The 20,145-nt window shown below is 40.8% G+C and overlaps 1 protein-coding gene across 1 annotated transcript; it reads left to right on the plus strand.

The window, feature by feature from the left end:
- Positions 1 to 15,877: 15,877 nt before the first annotated feature.
- LOC146551595 (G protein-coupled receptor 151) lies at positions 15,878 to 19,968 on the plus strand. Its single transcript, XM_085257985.1, has one exon. It carries the CDS (start codon positions 16,169 to 16,171, stop codon positions 17,300 to 17,302), a length of 1,134 nt encoding a protein of 377 aa, XP_085114111.1. The 5' UTR covers positions 15,878 to 16,168; the 3' UTR covers positions 17,303 to 19,968.
- Positions 19,969 to 20,145: the final 177 nt, after the last annotated feature.

Consider the following 20,145-nt stretch of genomic DNA (forward strand, 5'->3'; position numbering starts at 1 on the left):
AGATATGGCACTTACCACAGGTCCGTAGGGGTCGATGTTCAGAAGTTTGCATGTTTTTAAGTTTTCCATTGTTTTTTTTCTGGAAGCACTGGTTTCTTTTTTCATCTAAAACATGCTAAGGTAATACTGCCTTGGCCCAGGATGCTTCAATTCTTACTCAACAAACTGGAGTCCAGATGCAGTGCATCTTAAGAGTTAAGAGGGTATGGAGCAGCCAGGTGCTCTTAACAAAATGCACATGATTAACTGATCATCAACACGTGTGAGCAGCTCTATTACATGAGAGATTTTGGCAGTTTGCTGGTCTACAGCATTCAGGTGTCTTTTAACACAATGGTCACATCTCAGACTCTACAAGCCTCAGTTAGTATGCTAAATGTTACATTTTGGGAAATGCAATTAGAAAGTAGTATCGAAGGATTGTCAGGAAAAAGCCTCTCCACTCTAAAAAAAAACATGCCAGCACAGCTTAGATTTGCAATACTGTATCTAAAGAAACCACAAGACTTCTGGAACAACGCCTCTTGGTCAGGTCCAAAGTGAAGATGTTTTGTTGTAATGCACAGTGCCACATTTGACCAAAAACCAAGCACAGCATAACAGCACAAACCTTATATTAAATGTCAAGCATGGTGGTGGAGAGGTAATGATTTGGTCTTGTTTTCTAGCCACAGGACCCAGGCACAGGTCCAACAGTTCAGCAGAATGGGTCACAAAGAAAAGAATCCAACCTTAAGACCTCAAGAGAGCTGTGCATAAATAAATGTCCAGCTGAATGAACTGAAGCAAGGCTTTAAAGATGAATAGACAAAATTCCTCCACAGTGATATGAGAGACTGATAAAGATAATTACATGATGTATGTCTGCGAAAGGTTCTATGAGCTGTTGAATCATGAGGTGTACTTTCACTAACATACTCCACTGACTCCTTCATTCATGGAATCCTGAGTAAAGAAGATTTGTCACAGAAGCTGTGCCTATTTCTGGGCAGGTATAGTGAGTAATTTTATGTAATTAAATATTGTTTGTAAGTTGGAGGGAACTTCATATTTAGGTTATAAATCCTATTCTTTCCTGTTTCCTCAACTTCTCAGTACAGACCTTAAAATAGTCTACATCTTGACTTTACTGGGTCCACTTGCACCACTTAAAAACAAATTGTGCCCAAAATACTGACTTTAACTAATATAATTAGATGTCAAATTTTCATGTAATTCTGGTAAATAAGGATCATTTAAAACATATATGTAACAGAAACTGGTCAAAATCTATTCGACTGGTATACATTCAGTTTCATTCACAACAAGTCTGTGAGCTTGAGCGAGCCCTCCCTGTGTCCTGCAGTTTGTCTCTGAGGGCGTCCAGACGTGCCCGTGGAGTCATCGTGGTTCTTAGCTGTCACGGTCAACTCCTGACTGCTGTGGGAGACAAGGAAGGTCAGGATTACAGGGGCCTGTTTGCTCTCTGGGGCCCCATGTAACCTTCAACCTGCCCTCCAAACAGACACACTGACTGCTGGTATTGATGCAGCCGTGAAGCACAGCAGCACTCGGAGCAATGTCAAATCCCTCTTTCATCATAGAAGGGCCGGAGAAGTTGATTCGTGGTATTAGCATTAGCATCAGCAAACAGCAGCATTTGGTCAAATTAACCTAATCTGATGAATTTTTTCACAATAAAGCTGAGGAAGGTTCTCATTCATAGTTAAAGAGGAGAAAATGAAACATTGGCTGCTTCAGACGTGCATCTGATGAATCTAAAAGTGAAGCATGTTCTTTGTTATTGATGTTTACTTCCTGCAGTTGTTGAAATTCATGTATTTGAACCTAACACGCAAGCTCCTCTAGCATGCATTGTGAAAATGTTAATGGTGGTTCTAGAGCTGGGCATAGAACGATAACGATATGTATCGCGATATAACTTTTACTCGATAGAGAAATTAAACTATCGCGATAGACTTCGCCGCTCTTGTCCTCTTAAAAAATCGAGTGGAGTCCATGCCTCAGTGAGTCAGGGCTGTTTTGTCAGGTGCTCATAATGTTAGGCCTCATTGGTGTATCATTATAAAGAGTATCCAGGTAAAAGTGACAGTAACGATACCAATGCCGTAGCAACCGCTGCTCCTTACTTTGTGTTCACAGTGTGCACAACTGTAGATTCTGTTTCTGGCTCTTGCTGAATTATACTTAGGTGAGCACTAATTGCACTGGGGGAAAAAATTGGGTTGATGTTAAGGCGGGATGGCTCTGTTCACCGAACCGTTCAATAAACAAACAATAAAAATCTGTACAAACCAAATTCCGTCACACTATCTGTAGCTAATAAATGATTTATATTTCCATAAGTGCAAAACAAACACTAATATACGAGTTTAGTTATTACTCGCATTATCTGATTTATGTTATCTGACTCCCAGTCTCTCACACTCTGAACCACAAAAACATGTTTATTTTAGCCTAGTTTAGTGTACAACTACTGCAGAAGCCACATTTTAAGTGAGATTGTTTTCCTTATTTTAGTGCGATGATGACACAATTAGAAAAAATATGGATGCACTTAATGGTTTTTAACTTAAAATGTGATTTACTGACAAAGCGAAAGTTACCCGTAAGCTTTCGAGGACATGATTGCCTGTGCAGGATCCAGTCGCGGCGTTAATGCTGCACGACAATCGAAATAATGCGTGAGGATCGGGCAGACATAACGAGCTCCAATCTGCTGATGAGATGGACTCTAATCTGAATTTCAGCAGTGGCCAGTGTCAAAGCCAAAGACGTTTGTCCGTTTGCATTCATTGACAAGATCTCCGAGGTTATTTGTCAACATGGCTCGTGTAGCTCTGGTAATCTCCGGTCCTCGACGGTAGACTGATTGATAATTGATCTCTGTTCAAACAGCCTTTCTTTGGGCCACAGTTGCCTCTGAATGCCAAACGAGTCATTCTCCCCCGTCCTCCCACAGCAGCCTAATCCGATAAACGAATGGGAATGAGTGACGTCCTCTGCTGATGTCAACCTTTCACTCTGCCATTTATCTCAGATTGTTTGCTGATGAGGCCCCGGTGATGGTGACCGAGGACAGGGTCACTCACAGAGGCCTGCAGCTTTGAGCCTTTACTAAGCACAATAATCAAAACAGCAGTGAATACAAATCATGATTAAGTAATCTGATCTCAAAACTCATTCCATTACATGATCCATTAAGGCAAATGCATAACATGATCCTCTGAGTCCTGTCATTACAAATCTTTCAAATGTTATATCACTGCTGATGATACAGAAACATATTTAACCACCAGTGTCTGTTAATCCACCCTTTTTGCTTTGAACTTTGGTTATATACATATAAAACATGCCACCTCCTTCTCTGGGCTTGAGTTCATTTGAGATGGACTGAGGCACAATGGGAAAACAAAAACAGTATGATTGAGCAAAATGTGCATTTTTAAAGCTAAAGACGGGAGGGACAGGCCAGCTTATTACTGATGCATGGCTGAAAGGCCAGCATTAATGATGCATGGGTGGGTTCATTAGCGCACATGCCGGGGATAGCTCGCACATCTGTGAAGGCACCATTGATGCTGGATGTTGAATACAGGCCTTGAAACAACATATGCTTCCACACAGATGCTGTGAGTTTTTATGAATGCTTTAAATGCTAAACCACATTCTGCACGTTCCACATGTTTGTAGTAAAAGAGTCCCAGTGTAGCAGATGGCCCCGCCCCTCCCTGAGCCTGGTTCTGCTGGAGGTTTCTTCCTGTTAAAAAGGGAGTTTTTCCTTCCCACTGTCGCCAAAGTGCTTGCTCATAGGAGGCCATATGATTGTTGGGTTTCTCTCTGTATGTATCATTGTAGAGTCTACATTACCATGTAAAGCGCTTTGAGGTGACTGAATGCACAGACAGTTTTCAAAAGTCAAAAGAAATTTCCCAATTGGCAGTGCAACACTTGATATGTAGTCTTTTTTAAATATAGTGTAGATACTTACACGTTTTCACCCATGTCATGAGTGAGGTGGTAAAAAAAGCATTCAGTCAACAACTGACTGTGAGAGAAATTGATGTTTTATTTAAATATGGTACCTTTAAGAAGAAAGCAACTTCAAAACAGCTAATATGTAAGTGCCATGTTCCCACTTTGGTGCCTAAAACAAGAAAAATGCCGTTTATTGTCAACATTGCGCATATATTTACCTGCAGAGGATTTGTGGTGATGTTTTCTGTGCATATGCTGAACTTCAGCGCTGCCTTCACAGTGAAGGGGATAGGTCAGTCAGTGATCAGCCCAGGCCCAGAGCAACATAATTTTATTTGTAAGGCATGACACAGGGAATGACATTTAACTTGTTATTATTTCCGGGAAAAGATTAATGATAAATTGTCTATTATTTTTCCTTAAAAGTGAAAGATAAGACTGCACTCATTCGCCCTAAAGCCAGAGTGCCACCACTATGCAAAATGACAGCCAATTATTGGGGCCTAGTTTGGGATAATGACTTTACAATGAATCTTTTGATTGAAATGTAACTGGGTTGGCCCTGGGCAAAGAGCAAAAAAAAGAAAGTTACAGAAACAACAAGCACTATAGAGCTGTGTCTCTAGGTCTCTCTGACTCTCTCCCTCTCTTTCTCTCTCCACTCCTCTTTAGAAATAGCTATAGGAGAAAGACAGAGATATGCATATATTGATGAAAAAATTATTAAGTCGCTGAGCGCTTGCAGCAAACATAAATTAGCATATTCAGGGTAAATATGCAGACTATTTACGATAATAAGACCGGATTATTCAATTCAATGAATGTTAAATAGATGAGGAAATGGTATGTGTCTTATCTAGTCAGAGCTTCTATTCATTTTAATCGCTTCCCAATTGAACTCTTCATTTTATTCTCTCTGAGTTATTGTTCCCATTCCAGCCCGCAATGGCACCTATGGGTCCTGGGAGATTTCCGCCAGTCACGTGGTTTAAGTGGCATTCACCTTATTCGTGGCGGAAATGGAGAAAGTCGACGTCACCCCGAGGCCAGCATCACGATAAGCCCCTTTTCATTATGCACAGGGGCCGATGGAGAACAAGATTAGCGGGGCCTTGTGTGCATAAAGGCGAGAACATACAAGTCATCTAGATTAAATAAAGCGAGCAGACATCCAAAAGCAAAACACATTTGGTTTCTTATTGCGTGCATTAAAAACTTTAACTTTAAACAGACTGACTGTGTGTGTGTTTTCGTCTGCATGTTAATATCAATGACTTTCTGACATGCAGGCCTTCGTTCTTTTTAAAATGTTTCATAAAACATGCTGAAATTACACATTGAAACCAATTATTAATCAGCCAACACATGAAACAGATGTAATGGAAGCAGGTGTGTATGTGTTTCTGCGCTAAAAAAAAAGATTCTTGGTCCCTATAAATATGAAGCAACAATTTTGACTAATATGTAAATGAAATATATAAAAGTTTTTTTTTAATTCAAATAATTAATTATTAAGGAAAATGTGCTTAGTGTAATCTGAATGTAAACCAATCAAGTAGACGAATACTCAAGATAGTAACACCAATGAGTTCCAAGGTGTCGGTAAGTGACAAAGTGAAAGCAGTACCAGCTACAGTTTCTCCACCTGGTAATAATCTAGTACTACTGAGTTTTCACGGGTCAGAACATCAGCACATTAACAGCAATCCCAGCTGCAAGATTGTCTCTAGTTATGTACATAAAAGTCTGCCTGGGTGTATTTTGGTGTTACTGTAAGTAAAATTGTAAGTCTTCTTTGTGGCTCTTCTCACCAAGAGGAAATGCAATGCACTGACAGCAGTGTGCTCTTGTTTTTGCCTGTCTACAAATAAACTCTACAGTGCAGATTAATATATATTTGGTGTTTTAGTATTTCTAAAAATAGAGTTATGTTTGAGGGTTTGAGTCCAAATAAACCAGAGAACATCTTGCCCAGCAAAACAGTGTGAACACTTCATGTGCGTATGTTTCTCAGACCGTCTGCTGTAGATTTGCTGGTGTGCTTAGGGTCGTCTTCCTGTTGCATACCCAGATGGCCTCATATTTGACCCTAAAAATAATAATTCACAATCAACTCAGCACTGTGCTTGACAGTTGTTATTGAGTGTTTGTGTTGATGTGTCGTTTGGTTTTCATCAAATGTGGTACTGGTCATTATGGCCAAATTTCTCCACTTAGGTCTCATCTGTTCTTTGTTCCAGAAGTCTTTTTGTTGTTGTTCAGGTGGGACTTTGCAAACCTAAGCTGTTTCTTCCAAAACACTCATGCTGTTATTGATCCTTTTTACCTTGAGTGTACATTTATTCCTTTTACCTTAGTCTCAAAGTGTATATTTATTTGTTACTCTTCTTATATTTATTGTTGCTTTTGCACTGAATGTAACTGGAGCCTCGTCGTCTTGTCTCTCTATGTACTTTACTCTATGTAGCAGAGATGACAATAAAGTTTACTTTGACTTTGACTACTTGTGCAGTCTTTTTCTTGTTGTACTGACATGAACTTTAACATTTTGCATGTTAACCAGTCTTTTATTACTACTACTACTCCTATTATTATTATTATTATTATTATTATTATTGCAGATTCTTTAAGCACTACATGAGCTGAACTTTGACCAACAGAATTTGCAGTCACCCTCAAACAACTCTCTTAAATGTTTTCACTCGTGAATAATCTTTCTTACTGTAGAATGATGGACTTCAGATTGTTTTGAAATGGAAATCTTCCCAGATTAAAACAGAGCACTGATTGGTTCTCTGAGTTCACTGGTAATCTCTTTCCTCCTATTCATTGTGTTACAGTTTCACTCGATTGGTTTGGCTCATTTCTTGAAACCAAGATGACATTCTCAAAACCATAAGGTCATTTGGCCAAACAGTCTTACAGTTCTGCCCAACATTATAGCTCACTAGCAAAATCAAACATCTTTCTCCAAACTCTTCATCCATGCTTCAAAAGCAGATTCCTTTCCCATATAAAAGATCAGTACAGTCAAAATAGCACAGATCCTTCTCAATTGCCTTGGCACATGTGCATTCATTTAGTGCTTTTGTCAAAATAACCTGGATGGTTTAGCACAACACCATGGATCCCCTGCAAAAGCTCATATCTCTCCCAAAAGAGTTTATCCATGTGTCAAAACTAAATATCCTTCTCATATAAATAGTCAATGCCCCCAAAATGCATTATACCTTTGGCATTGTTTAAGCACTGCAAGTCAAAATGCTTAGACGTTTTGTCACTGAGGCACAGGTCTAGCAACAGAATACCACTATGAATAAAACTAAAAGATTTTACAGTAAAATCAGCCTCCAATAAACCACTCATACTCAAGGAAACTGTAAACATTTTTATTCGTACAAAGAAATGTTAACATTAGAGAACATACTGTGAAAAGAAAACATATACAGGATTCTGTAAATGTGAACAGTCATAAACACAAACAAAAAAAACAAAAAAAACTGTAGCGAGGGAAGAAACGGCGTGAATGTCTCAACCATCCCCTACATTGATCCCCTGTGATGTCCTCACATGCAGCATCCATTGCATGCAGCAGGGCCCTCTGGTCTTGAGCCTGATGCTCATACACCCTCCACCTCCAAGCTGAAAAAAACTCCTCAATTGGATTTAGAAAAGGAGAGTAAGGTGGAAGAAACTCCATCAGCATCTGGGGATGGGTGGTGAACCAGGTTCTGATGCGTGGGCCGCGGTGGAAGTTCACATTATCCCACACAATGACATAATGTGGTAGCTGAGGTCCTTCTTCACCTCTCTCATTCTCTGGGATCAGATCAGTATAAAGGTGGTCCAAAAAATTGAGGAGCTTTTGTGTATTGTAGGGCCCTAAACTGGGAATGTGTGTGGCCACACCTCTTTCTGATATAGCGGCACACATTGTTATATTTGCTCCTCGCTGGCCTGGGACATCCACAGTGGCTCGGTGGCCAATGATGTTACGGCCACGCCTTCGACCTTTGGCCAGGTTGAAGCCAGCTTCATCAACGAACACTAGGATGTGAGGGGTTTCATTGCCTTCTAATGCCATTATTCTCTACAATAGAATAGAAATAAATCTAATCAGTGAAGTAGAGACAGATACTGCAGGGAGGATCTAAAGTACTGTAAAAACAGGGAGTGGAAAACTGAAGACAATTTCTAGGCAAAATGCTCTAGTCACACAAAGCTGGATTCTGAAGGTAAAAAGGATAACGCAAAACAAAAAAAACAGTGGTAACCACGTCTTACTGTAATAGTGTTACAATGATAGACAACCAGTAGTTGACTTACATGCACATACTGGTACCGCAGCCCTTTCACTCTGTCAGAGTTTCTCTCAAATGGTACCCTGTAAATCTGTTTCATGATCATCTGATGTTTCTTCAATACCCGTTCTATTGTGGAGATGCTGATAGAGTTTATATTTTGGAACATTACATTGTCTAGCAGGATTGCATCACGAATCTGTCTCAGTGTGATGGCAGTATTTGCAATGACCACGTTGCATATTTCTCGTTCTTGTTGTTCATTTAGAAGTTTTCTTCTGCCACCCACTTGAGGCTGTCGTCCAATCCTAGACATACAAGTCAAAGGTCAACACTGTAAATTTGTTACGAAATGAGTTACCAATGTAATTGTACTGCTGTTGTATGGTACTAAAAGTGTGATGCACTGCACAGTGACTGGAATACTATTCACAGTATTTTCTCCATTTTTTTTTTCTTTGTCATTTTTATAGTATCATATAACAGCACACGAAGATATTACAGTACTCTAGGCCTACACACACACCAACACTGAATAGTTCAATAGCATAGTTCTGTACCTGTTTTCCCTGCGAAAGGTTAGGATGATGGAGGAGACTGTAGACTGAGGCACATTAGGCTGCACTCGGCGACCTGCCTCTGCCATTGTGAGGCGATGGTTTATAACGTGGTCAATAAGGGTGGCCCGGATTTCATCTGGGACATCATGGTGCCTCCGTGCTCCTCGGCCTCTTCCCCCTATTCCTCCACGCATTCTCACTCCTCCTCTTCTTCTTCCTCCTCTTCCTCGAGCAGGAAGTTGCTGTTGTACTTGGCGAGGTGCTTCCATGTTCACACTGCAAATGAAACTGGCCCCGGGCCAAGCTCTGTCTATATACTTTTGGCAGCAGTCATAATCATAGACAACACCTGTCAGGTATCTAAACAACCTGTTTGATTGGTCATCTGAGATGTGGGAAACTGCTCCTTCGTTAGTTCTAATTTCACCTGATTGATTGTCAAGTACTGTCATAACTTTATCAAGTGTTCCAAGATATTCTTTCATGGTATTATATGTTTGACTAATTTTGACAGTTGAACAGACAATTGTGCATATGATGACTTACACAATGAAACCATGCTGATATGTTTTGGAGTGAGTAACCATTTCACTGAAAAATCAACTAATCAGTTTAGATCGCCAAGATCTATTTATTTGGAAAATGTGCTAAATGTGGGCTCATTGTGCTAACTGTAGCTACTTGTACATAATCATTTGAAAAGAAGCACAGAGTCACTTGAGACATGTACTAAAGCATTTGCAATTTGATAAAACCAATGAAAAATGACATTCTGTTGTGAACAATTGCAAGGTGGTTTGGAGATTTGTCCATGTTATTTTGAGAATGTCATCTCGGTTTCAAGAAATGAGCCAAACCAATCGAGAAAAACTGTAATACACACCTGAATGGCCCGGACCAGCAAATTGCCAAAGCTTCTGTATTTTTAGGGGCGGTGCACTTACTCATGATGAATTCATTAAATTAATTCAACAAGCAGCACCTGGAGACTATTGAAACAGATGGAATTGAATCACGGCCCCTCTTTAAAAAACCTACACACTGAAGCCTCCATCTATTGGCTCAGAGGCTTTAATGCTTTTCTGTGGATTTTTAAACAATATCCTCTGCTGCCATCTATCGTTGATATCAGGTACTGGCAGTTTGAGGCTGAAACAAGATCTTTAAATAAGCACAAAGCGTGTGAACAATTTAAATTAAAGTGTTGCTTTTATTAAAAATGTTACAGAAGAAGAAGAAGAATTACACATGAAGACATTCCTTATCTTTGCAATTCTTTCAAGACACCAAATAATAAAACTTACAATGTACTGAAAATAAATAACTTCTTGAACAACATATCTGGCATTGATTCTATGTTTAAAATGTTTTCCTCCCTCTGCCACATGGTGGCATTCTCCCATCAGTATTTCTCCTGGTATCTTATTTATCACTAAGAAGCCTATTAAACCCATTAGTATCACAACAGTAGATTGTCGTGAGGCACAACAAGTGTTTGAGCTTCTATTATGGGTTGTTGAAGGATGCTGAGGCTGGTGAAGCTAAGGAATTCTATGATAAGTGCATTATCATAGAATTCCTGATTCACGTAACTGGAACTAAGAAGGCATCGTTTACAGTAATTTGACAATTATGGGAACTCTTATAGCCCAAAATGATTACAAATAAACATAAAAGAGGGGTGAAAATAGGCACAAATAAACAAAGGTTTGCACTCTACTCATTCATAAATTTAGAAAACAATATATATATATATATATATATATATATATATATATATATATATATATATAAAAGGCGAGTGGCTCCAGCAGATCCCGGGAACAACATCGGAGATCTCTGTCCAGAAGAGCGCAGTCCTGGGAACAGCTAAGATACTGCGCAGGACCCTCAAGCTCCCAGGCCTCTGGTAGAGGACCCGAGCTTGACGGATAAACCGCCCGCAGGGGCGTGCTGGGTGTTTATATATATATATATATATATATATATAGGTTCACCTATGTTCGGTGGAGCTTTCTAATAAGCTGCCACTCGAACGGTTGTAGCAGCAGACAGCAGGAAACCACAGCAGGTGGTTAAAAAGCACTAAAAAAGGAAGACGATACATATTTCATAAGTTGGTAATTGATGCAAACAACCAAACCCATAATGTACACAGCACCTGTTAATGCCATGTTTCCAAGGCATTTATGTAGCAGTGTTTTGGCTTTTTTTAAATGTGCTTGTGATTAAAGAGAAAAGAAAAAGAAAAGCAAAGCAGTGCGGGGTTATGAGTGCGGGGGGTGGGTTGCATCTCCATCCGCTCCCCCGCCCTCTCACACACACTATAAAAAAGCCTGACATTAATTATTTGCTGTTTTGCAGGCAGGAGGCTGCCCTTTTGCTAAAGGGAGTCATTTACCCCCCTTTGGAATTATACCTGATTTCAAATGAACAAAACTGTAATGAAGGTGATGCTGTTTCCTGTGCTAATACAGCTAATACAGACAAATTAAAAGTGATAAAGAGCGTGACAACTCTCACCTTTGCAAGTCAAGGGGTTTCCATCTACAGGTTGTCGTGGTAACTCCCCATTTTGGCACCATATAGTAGCAACCTGATGCCAGCAGCCATCCGCTCTGTTTGATGGCTGGGGGGGGCGAGGGGGGTGGAAGAGGGGGACTTGAAAGGAGTCAGTTTTCATGTAAAACAGTTGCAAGATTAACAACAAATTGCGACTCGCTTCTCCACTTCTGAGTAATAACATCAATTACGTTGCCAGGGAGACCCTTGATCTTTCTGAATGACACCAATAACAAAAACCTGCACTTGCTCTCTTTTATACTGTAAAAGCTTTTCTGCATCAAGGGATCTGCGAACCGACAGTTGTCATTGAAAGGTCTGCTTTTTAGAAAAGATTATCCCTGTGGTCAAAAAAGTACTTCACGTTTGTTTTTTCTCGGGAATATCTCCAAAGGGAACATTACTGGAGCTCATTTAGGCTCTGGGTTTTTGTTCAGGTACACCCCCTCCTCTCTTTCCTCTTCCCTTTTACTCTTATTCTGCCCGTCTCCGGCTCATCCATGGGGACGCTGAGAGATCTGAGCCTCACACAATACATTCTATTTAGGCTGAGTCGTGGGTGCAAACTGGGAATTTTCTGTTTGCATCTCAGCTTCAGCTGGTTTCCACCCTTCCCCAAAAAAAAAGAAATAAAAGAAAGGTTTACAATTATGGTAATTCATGAAGGCATAAAACAACTGGGAAAAAAGAGTCTTTCATCTCTGAGATGATCCCTGTCCATAAAATAGGATAAAATTGTATCCTATTTTATGACCTCAGCAGGAAAAACAGAAAGAAAGAAAAAATGAAATTAATATTCTAAACGAACAACAGCAATGATGACTTATTTTTGCCATTGTCTGAGTCTATAGTCAGTCAGAGTAATACTATTGGCTCAAAGTGATCATAATTAGAGCCCAAGGTCCAGAGGCTACAATGTTTACATTCATCACCTTTTTTAATTTTGGAGGACCAACACTGCCAAAATAAACGACATAAATGACTATGGGACTAAATGCATCAAAAATAATAAGAGAAAGGGGCATTAAGTCATTATAAAAGTAGGACACAGATTAATACTTCAGACTTTGCTATTTAATTTTTAGTTTCATTAAGATGATGAATTATGATTTCATAATTTATAAATGGATTTACTTCTTTTCTTCTTCTTTACTTAGTATTTCTGCATTCACTTCTTTATCATGTAAACAGATGTATTCAAAGTGTACCGTGGGACAGGCTTTGTGCCTTTGATGGCAGACCCATGAAAGAAGTGAGTGCCTAGTCAGACAGGAGTGAGATAGTCAGACAATAATCCAGCTGATAATAACACTTGAGCTGACTTCCATGTAAGTAAATGCAGTTGTTTGCTATGTACGGTGGTGCAGTTGGTAGTACTGTTGCCTCACAGAAAGAAGGTCATAAGTTCAACCCTGATGTGAGTCAACCACTGTCCTCCTGCAACAACCTCACATGCTTCTCTGCCTCTCCTGACTTCCTCGTACAGCACCACTATCATATATTTTTTATAGATACACAAAGACACAGTGCAACTCGTTCCATATATTCTTTCTACTTACTCCTCCATCAACTCTTTCAAAGCAAGCATCCCATCTCAAGTGCACTTTCTCAGCATGAAGCCAGCGTCAATCCTGCCATATCTTCATTGCATGGCTCATCAAACTTTATCACTCTGTACTACAACTCTGCACATCAGCTTTGTTGAAAATCAGTAACAGTACACTTCGTCTCCATTCCTCAGGTATCCTGTTAAACAATCTGGTCAAAAAGTCTACTACCCTCTCTCATGGACATCTCCCTATGGCATCCTGACCAGCTGTCTTTCCACTCTTTGTAGACGCTCTCACATCCTCCTGACCTTCATGATTCACTAACTGTCCTCCATTCATCCTCTTACTTTCTTCATTCATCAGCTCCTCAAAATACTCCATCTATGTTCCCTGCACTCTCTTCACTTGTTAGTAAATTACAGGCTCTGTTCTTAATCACCGTAACCTGCTGCACATCTCCAGCTCAATCTCTCTTCAGCCGATCAGCACAAGTCTTTTTAACTTAGTGTCCAGCTTCATGTCTTTACCGTTCCCTTTTCCACCTCTCTCGTGCACCAAGCCTCAAAGTACTCTTGTCTGCTTTTGTTATCTTTCTACTTATTCCACTTTTTCTCTGCCTTTGAATACATTCTGTACTTCCTCACTTTATGAACAAATACAATGAAACTTCAAAACTGCTGACTTTCCCGTCAACCTCTGACAAACTTGTGCAAAGTTGCTCATTTTAGCATGCATATGAAATAAAATTGAGGTCATATCCACTGCAAACATTGGCGTGCTAACTGTATTATTTTCCCATTTTATTGTTACTGTTGCTATTTATTTTTCTCAGTGCTACTATCTGTGGTTCCGCTCCAGTTTGTCAGAGGTGAAACAAGTGGGCGCTGAAATCTGTTTGCATTCACAGCCTTGCACACACCATAACATATCAATTATCCCTGATTACTGCACACCTTGAGGGCTGCACCCCTGCTCATGCTATTATATAATCCCTTTAAATACCACAGGAGCCTTTTCCCCCACTGCAATTACACCGCTGTACCTATTCATTCATTAGATCTGAAGCTCCAGAGTGGCTTTAAAGCCTCTCTATCCATCTCGCACTACTTCGTGATGCCTTACATCTTCCTAACCCCATACTGTGATGGTGGTGCCGGTCTCCTAGCAACCGGTCCTCTCAGAGGAGGTGACAGCATTTGAGTAGGCACCCTCACCTCTACACATTCACCCCCCGCTCCTCCCCTCCAACACCTCCAACACCCTCTCCCTTCTCTCCACCAACCGGATGCTCTTCAAGTCAAGTAAACAGACCTCACTCTGTGGCGCAGTGTGCCGAGTGCACTTGTGCATGAAGTTCACCGTATTAGAATGATAACATCACTGAATAATGAGTTCAATGCTACACTTCCATTCATAGTTGGATCATTGAACCACCACATGGGTGCCTCTGGTTAAACAGGACATAATATATTTGACTCTATTTGCTTTAAAGGCGGTTGTGTTTTTATCTATATATACAGTAGACTGCTACTTAATAACTTATTAATACTTCTTGAATGATTTATTAACACTTGAATGGGTTACAAAAAAATAAATCAGGTGTGATGTTTACCCTTTCTTTTAGGGATGCTTAAATATCACAGGCTAGACTATAAGTGGGCCTGACACTAACCTTATCTAATGAGTTAGGCAAGCGTATGGGCCATGATGATCATTAAATACAGTAAATGTCACACAGTCACTGATAGGAGTTTTTAGCATAACTAAGGACATCAATAAAACTGCTCAGTTATAAGGAGGGATTTAAGTTAGAAAGAGTGACATGTGATTGGTTTCAGGAACAGCTAATTAAATAAGAGATTCTTACTGGATTCTTACTTTCAAATGATTCACCAAGCAAATGTACAAATGTTCAAACTCTACTGTGTTAAAAGTTGATGTTATGGACTTTGCATGTAGAAACAGCTGATTGGAGAACGCTGCATTTATGTGAACTAAACAGATCTAAAGTGACAATAATGCAGATGGACTTTCCATGATGTGCCAGCTACACCGCAGAGATTTAGACAATTATTGATATTTTAAAGTTTGAACAGTGTGATGACAATAAAACTAGCCATCTTTTAGGTTGGCAAAATCTTTTACCTAAAGGTGGATTTATTATGCTGTGAGGGACGACAGTGAAGTGGGTATTTGATGGGTATGAGAACAATATGAGCCAAAACTCAGTTGGATCCGCACAAGAGCTTTTGGGCTGTTATGTTAGACAGTGAACTCTGCTACCATCATGAATCACCATGAACCAAGATGGGTTGGTGGATTCACAGAGCCCTGGCGTTCATTTGGATAGTGTCCATGATGTTTCCCATCTCTCAGATGCTGTTTGCCTCCAAGCTGTTGTGATGGGATGTCAGAATGTAAAAACTTTCTTTCTTTGATTTCATGCTGTTTTTCTTAAATACTTCTTAGATAGATAGATAGATAGATAGATAGATAGATAGATAGATAGATAGGGTTCATACATTATAAATGCATTAGTGGAAGAAGAATTTACAATTTTAAAGTTGGCATTTTTGGTCACTATGAGCAACGGTTCACAGATGCCTTAGCCCTGCCTTCACTATGTGATTTGATGTCAAAAGTCACACAATCTTGCTTTTACTTATTTTTATTATTATTGTAATCTTACCTTTACACTAAATAAACTATAACATTAAAATGTGACACTATATATAATTTTAAAGTCCTAAAATTGCGAATTTGGTCCCCACGTTGACCCAAGTTTCCCTCCCCTAAAACTGAACTATATTTATATCACTTGGCAAAATTCGAAAATTTGAGGCATATATTGGTGGATTTACGGTAGCGCAGGCTTATTATGGCACGATTACTCTTGCATGACTACGTTTGTGAGGTTGTGGATGTAAACCATGTCCCGCTGCGCTCACATTTTGGGTTGGCTGCAGCCTGGAGCGACACTGTTAAAGTGACGTGAGTGCTTGACGATACCAAATGGAAGCATTTGAAATAGCCTACCTGCCTGCCCGCTCACCCACTCGCTGATGCGCTCACGACCCCGTCAGAAGCGCTTCAGCACTGCGTTGCCCCGGACAGCTCCTCCGACTGCTCTGCTTCCAGGATTTGCGTCTGCGGGACAGTTTGCTGAATACGTTTTGTTACTTTAACGAAGGCAAACTTTCAAGTCACGGTGGGAGAGATGAATACTGAAAGACCATCAAATGTCTCCTTTTTTGATTTCATTGGAGGAGTTCAACTTCTTCAAGGCGAGAACACCCGGACAGCCATGCCTGTCCTCTTGATCGGTGTCTGCGTGTCCGGAGCGGTTGGGAATTTGCTCGTTTTGCTCATTTTCATCCGTGACTTCAGGAACGGAAAGGGCTCTGAGGTAAAAGCACTTCTCGCTTCTTTAGCTTCTACGGATTTGGTGATCCTGTTATTGTGCGCGCCCGTGCGCGCCATCACCTACTATAAGCAGACCTGGACCTTGGGGAGTTTTGTGTGCAGCACCACAGACTGGTTCCAGCACTCGTGTGTGGTTGCAAAAACTTTAATCCTCGCATTCACCACCAGAGCCAAACACACTTTGATTCCCAGCAACGCCACGGGGGGTCTGCACAACCCGACGTGGATTCACGGAGCCCTGGCGTTCATTTGGATAGTGTCCATGATGTTTCCCATCCCTCAGATGCTGTTTGCCTCCATGCTGCCGTATGGCCGAGACAATATTTGCGTCTCCGAAATGCCAGCGTGCGCGTCTGACTTCATGAGTTTGTTCTACAAAATTTATCCGACTGCAACCTTTGTTGTGCCAGTCATCTACACAGTGGCCTACTACACTAAAACGCTGCACACTGCGGTGAACCACGCACCGAGACCGCAGCACCAGAGCAAAGTTATCCTGGTTTTGTTGTGTCTGAGCGGCGCCCTCGGGCTCATGCTGCTGCCGGAGTGGGGGACATTCACCTGGATCAGACTCGGCTACTCCAGGCCTCCCGTGGGTTTAATGATGTTCGCGCAAGTCCTCCTTTACGCATGCAGCTCTTTGTCCCCGGTCATCTTGATGACCATGTACGACGATGTGCGTCAGGGACTGATCAGCATCTGGTTCATCGGGACCTGCAGAAGCAAGAAGCGCGTGCCCCGAAAAAAATGTCCAAAAACGGAGGGGAACGGAGCAGAGGTCGGGGAAAACGCCGTCACCAACGCGATCTCGCCAGGGAACGAGAAGACGTTCCCAGATGTGGAGCACTTTTGGACAGGGCGCAGAAACACACACGTGGAAGAGGACCAGGACCCGGTTCCATGGGAGAGAGAAGAGAAAATGTTGTAATCAGAAGTATCTTTTTTTTCCTTTTAGCAGAATATTTCTGCTTGTTCTGGACTGGTTGCTAGTTTTTTGACCCACAACGCAGACCCTGGCTGAAAGTCTGTAGTGGCCTGTTTGCTATCGTAAGCTTGACTAGATGTAAAATAAACTCAAACAGTATGTTTCGGTGTTACGCATATTTCTGTTCTTTTGATCTGAATATTTATTTTATTTGCCCGCAGTTTTGATACGCTGTCACTTAGGACATGTTTACAGTTTTTCTCAAATGTTAAAACACAAAAGCCAATCCTGTAACCCAAATGACCAGTAGTCTAAACACATTTACTAAATGTAGCCACCATATTCCAGTACCATAAACACATGTCACATGAAGACACAATTCACAAAACACAACCCTCTGTACTCATAAATCTAAACACATTTTTCCTTGCTAAAACACATGTTGCAAAACAACTCTGCTCATATCCTCAAATGAAAGCCCATGTGATGCAAAATGCTTGCCACAGTCACCAATCTTTGAACACAGGGAACACACCTGGCGTCATTCACTACACACAATGACTCAAAATTGAAGACACTTGTTGCTAATGCTGTACCCACATGTAAAAGCAAGTTCAGAGTGCACAGTATGCTGAAGGTTCCAAACAAACACAATGGATGAAGGCAGAGTCAGGGGAAGAGGAATTTGATGCAGAGGAGGGAGAAGAGCTGGCCCTGGAAGAAGAGGAGCAGGCCAATGAGGAAGAGGAGTTCAAATGAGAGGAGGAAGAGGAGCGACCAACGAGGAAGAGGAGAAGGCCAACATGGGAGAGGAGAAGGTCCAGGAGGGAGAGCAAGACAACCTCGCACCATCATTACGGACGAGATGCGAGCAACAGCTCAGCGACATGATGCCGCACAGTGATTGTGGTGTGTGTGTGGTGTGAATACAGTTTTTCTCAAATGCTAAAACACATGTCACAAACGTTACCACCAGGTCCCCCAATGTCCAAACACAACACCCTTCTCTAAAGCTACATAAACACAACCACACCTTCCCACTGCAAAACTCAAACTCCCACACCAAGAGAGCAGCTCGAAGCTGTCAAAACTGTAAACACTATACACAGCATTACACACTACAGCAAAACAATTGAAAACACAATGCTCAATTTGTGAGAAGGTTCTTTGTTTCATAACTGCCAATGCATATTTTAGAAACTATACAGTAACGGATCGTCGTAGATCTCTGCAGAGGATTAGGCATTTAGATTTGTGAGTTTCATATGAGTAGTATAAATCTATAGAAAATCCTGCATGTACGTACACTACTGTAACACAACTCAATGCAAAAACAGAATCTATCGCACACAACAGTAATCTTGAAAACATGAACAGGGTGTGAAGTTTTTTTATTTACGTTATTCACACCACACACACACCACAATCACTGTGCGGCATCATGTCGCTGAGCTGTTGCTCGCATCTCGTCCGTAATGATGGTGCGAGGTTGTCTTGCTCTCCCTCCTGGACCTTCTCCTCTCCCATGTTGGCCTTCTCCTCTTCCTCGTTGGTCGCTCCTCTTCCTCCTCTCATTTGAACTCCTCTTCCTCATTGGCCTGCTCCTCTTCTTCCAGGGCCAGCTCTTCTCCCTCCTCTGCATCAAATTCCTCTTCCCCTGACTCTGCCTTCATCCATTGTGTTTGTTTGGAACCTTCAGCATACTGTGCACTCTGAACTTGCTTTTACATGTGGGTACAGCATTAGCAACAAGTGTCTTCAATTTTGAGTCATTGTGTGTAGTGAATGACGCCAGGTGTGTTCCCTGTGTTCAAAGATTGGTGACTGTGGCAAGCATTTTGCATCACATGGGCTTTCATTTGAGGATATGAGCAGAGTTGTTTTGCAACATGTGTTTTAGCAAGGAAAAATGTGTTTAGATTTATGAGTACAGAGGGTTGTGTTTTGTGAATTGTGTCTTCATGTGACATGTGTTTATGGTACTGGAATATGGTGGCTACATTTAGTAAATGTGTTTAGACTACTGGTCATTTGGGTTACAGGATTGGCTTTTGTGTTTTAACATTTGAGAAAAACTGTAACGTAAATAAAAAAACTTCACACCCTGTTCATGTTTTCAAGATTACTGTTGTGTGCAATAGATTCTGTTTTTGCATTGAGTTGTGTTACAGTAGTGTACGTACATGCAGGATTTTCTATAGATTTATACTACTCATATGAAACTCACAAATCTAAATGCCTAATCCTCTGCAGAGATCTACGACGATCCGTTACTGTATAGCTTCTAAAATATGCATTGGCAGTTATGAAACAAAGAACCTTCTCACAAATTGAGCATTGTGTTTTCAATTGTTTTGCTGTAGTGTGTAATGCTGTGTATAGTGTTTACAGTTTTGACAGCTTCGAGCTGCTCTCTTGGTGTGGGAGTTTGAGTTTTGCAGTGGGAAGGTGTGGTTGTGTTTATGTAGCTTTAGAGAAGGGTGTTGTGTTTGGACATTGGGGGACCTGGTGGTAACGTTTGTGAAATGTGTTTTAGCATTTGAGAAAAACTGTAATATGTAGCAGATATTTGTACAGACATGAAGCCAGTGTAAATACTCAGAACATTCAAATTGTGATTGTGTACATGTGATGCATATCATCGATATTAAAACCTTCTCAAATACGAATCGCTCTGTTTCGTTTTTCCCCCTGAAACACCCACCCGACCTTAATCACTGATAAAATACAATTCGACCATCAAATCGCTCCATTTAATTCAAAAGGTTTTGACATGCCATGCTCTGTACAAATAGATCATTCCTCCATATTAAATTCACAACTAATCCAGCTGCATAATTTGGGTC

Source organism: Mchenga conophoros, linkage group LG19 (genome assembly GCF_057382185.1).
Source record: "Mchenga conophoros isolate Kocher_MC1m ecotype Shallow Benthic linkage group LG19, M_conophoros_male_GT1.1, whole genome shotgun sequence".
In the NCBI taxonomy this organism is placed as follows: domain Eukaryota; kingdom Metazoa; phylum Chordata; class Actinopteri; order Cichliformes; family Cichlidae; genus Mchenga; species Mchenga conophoros.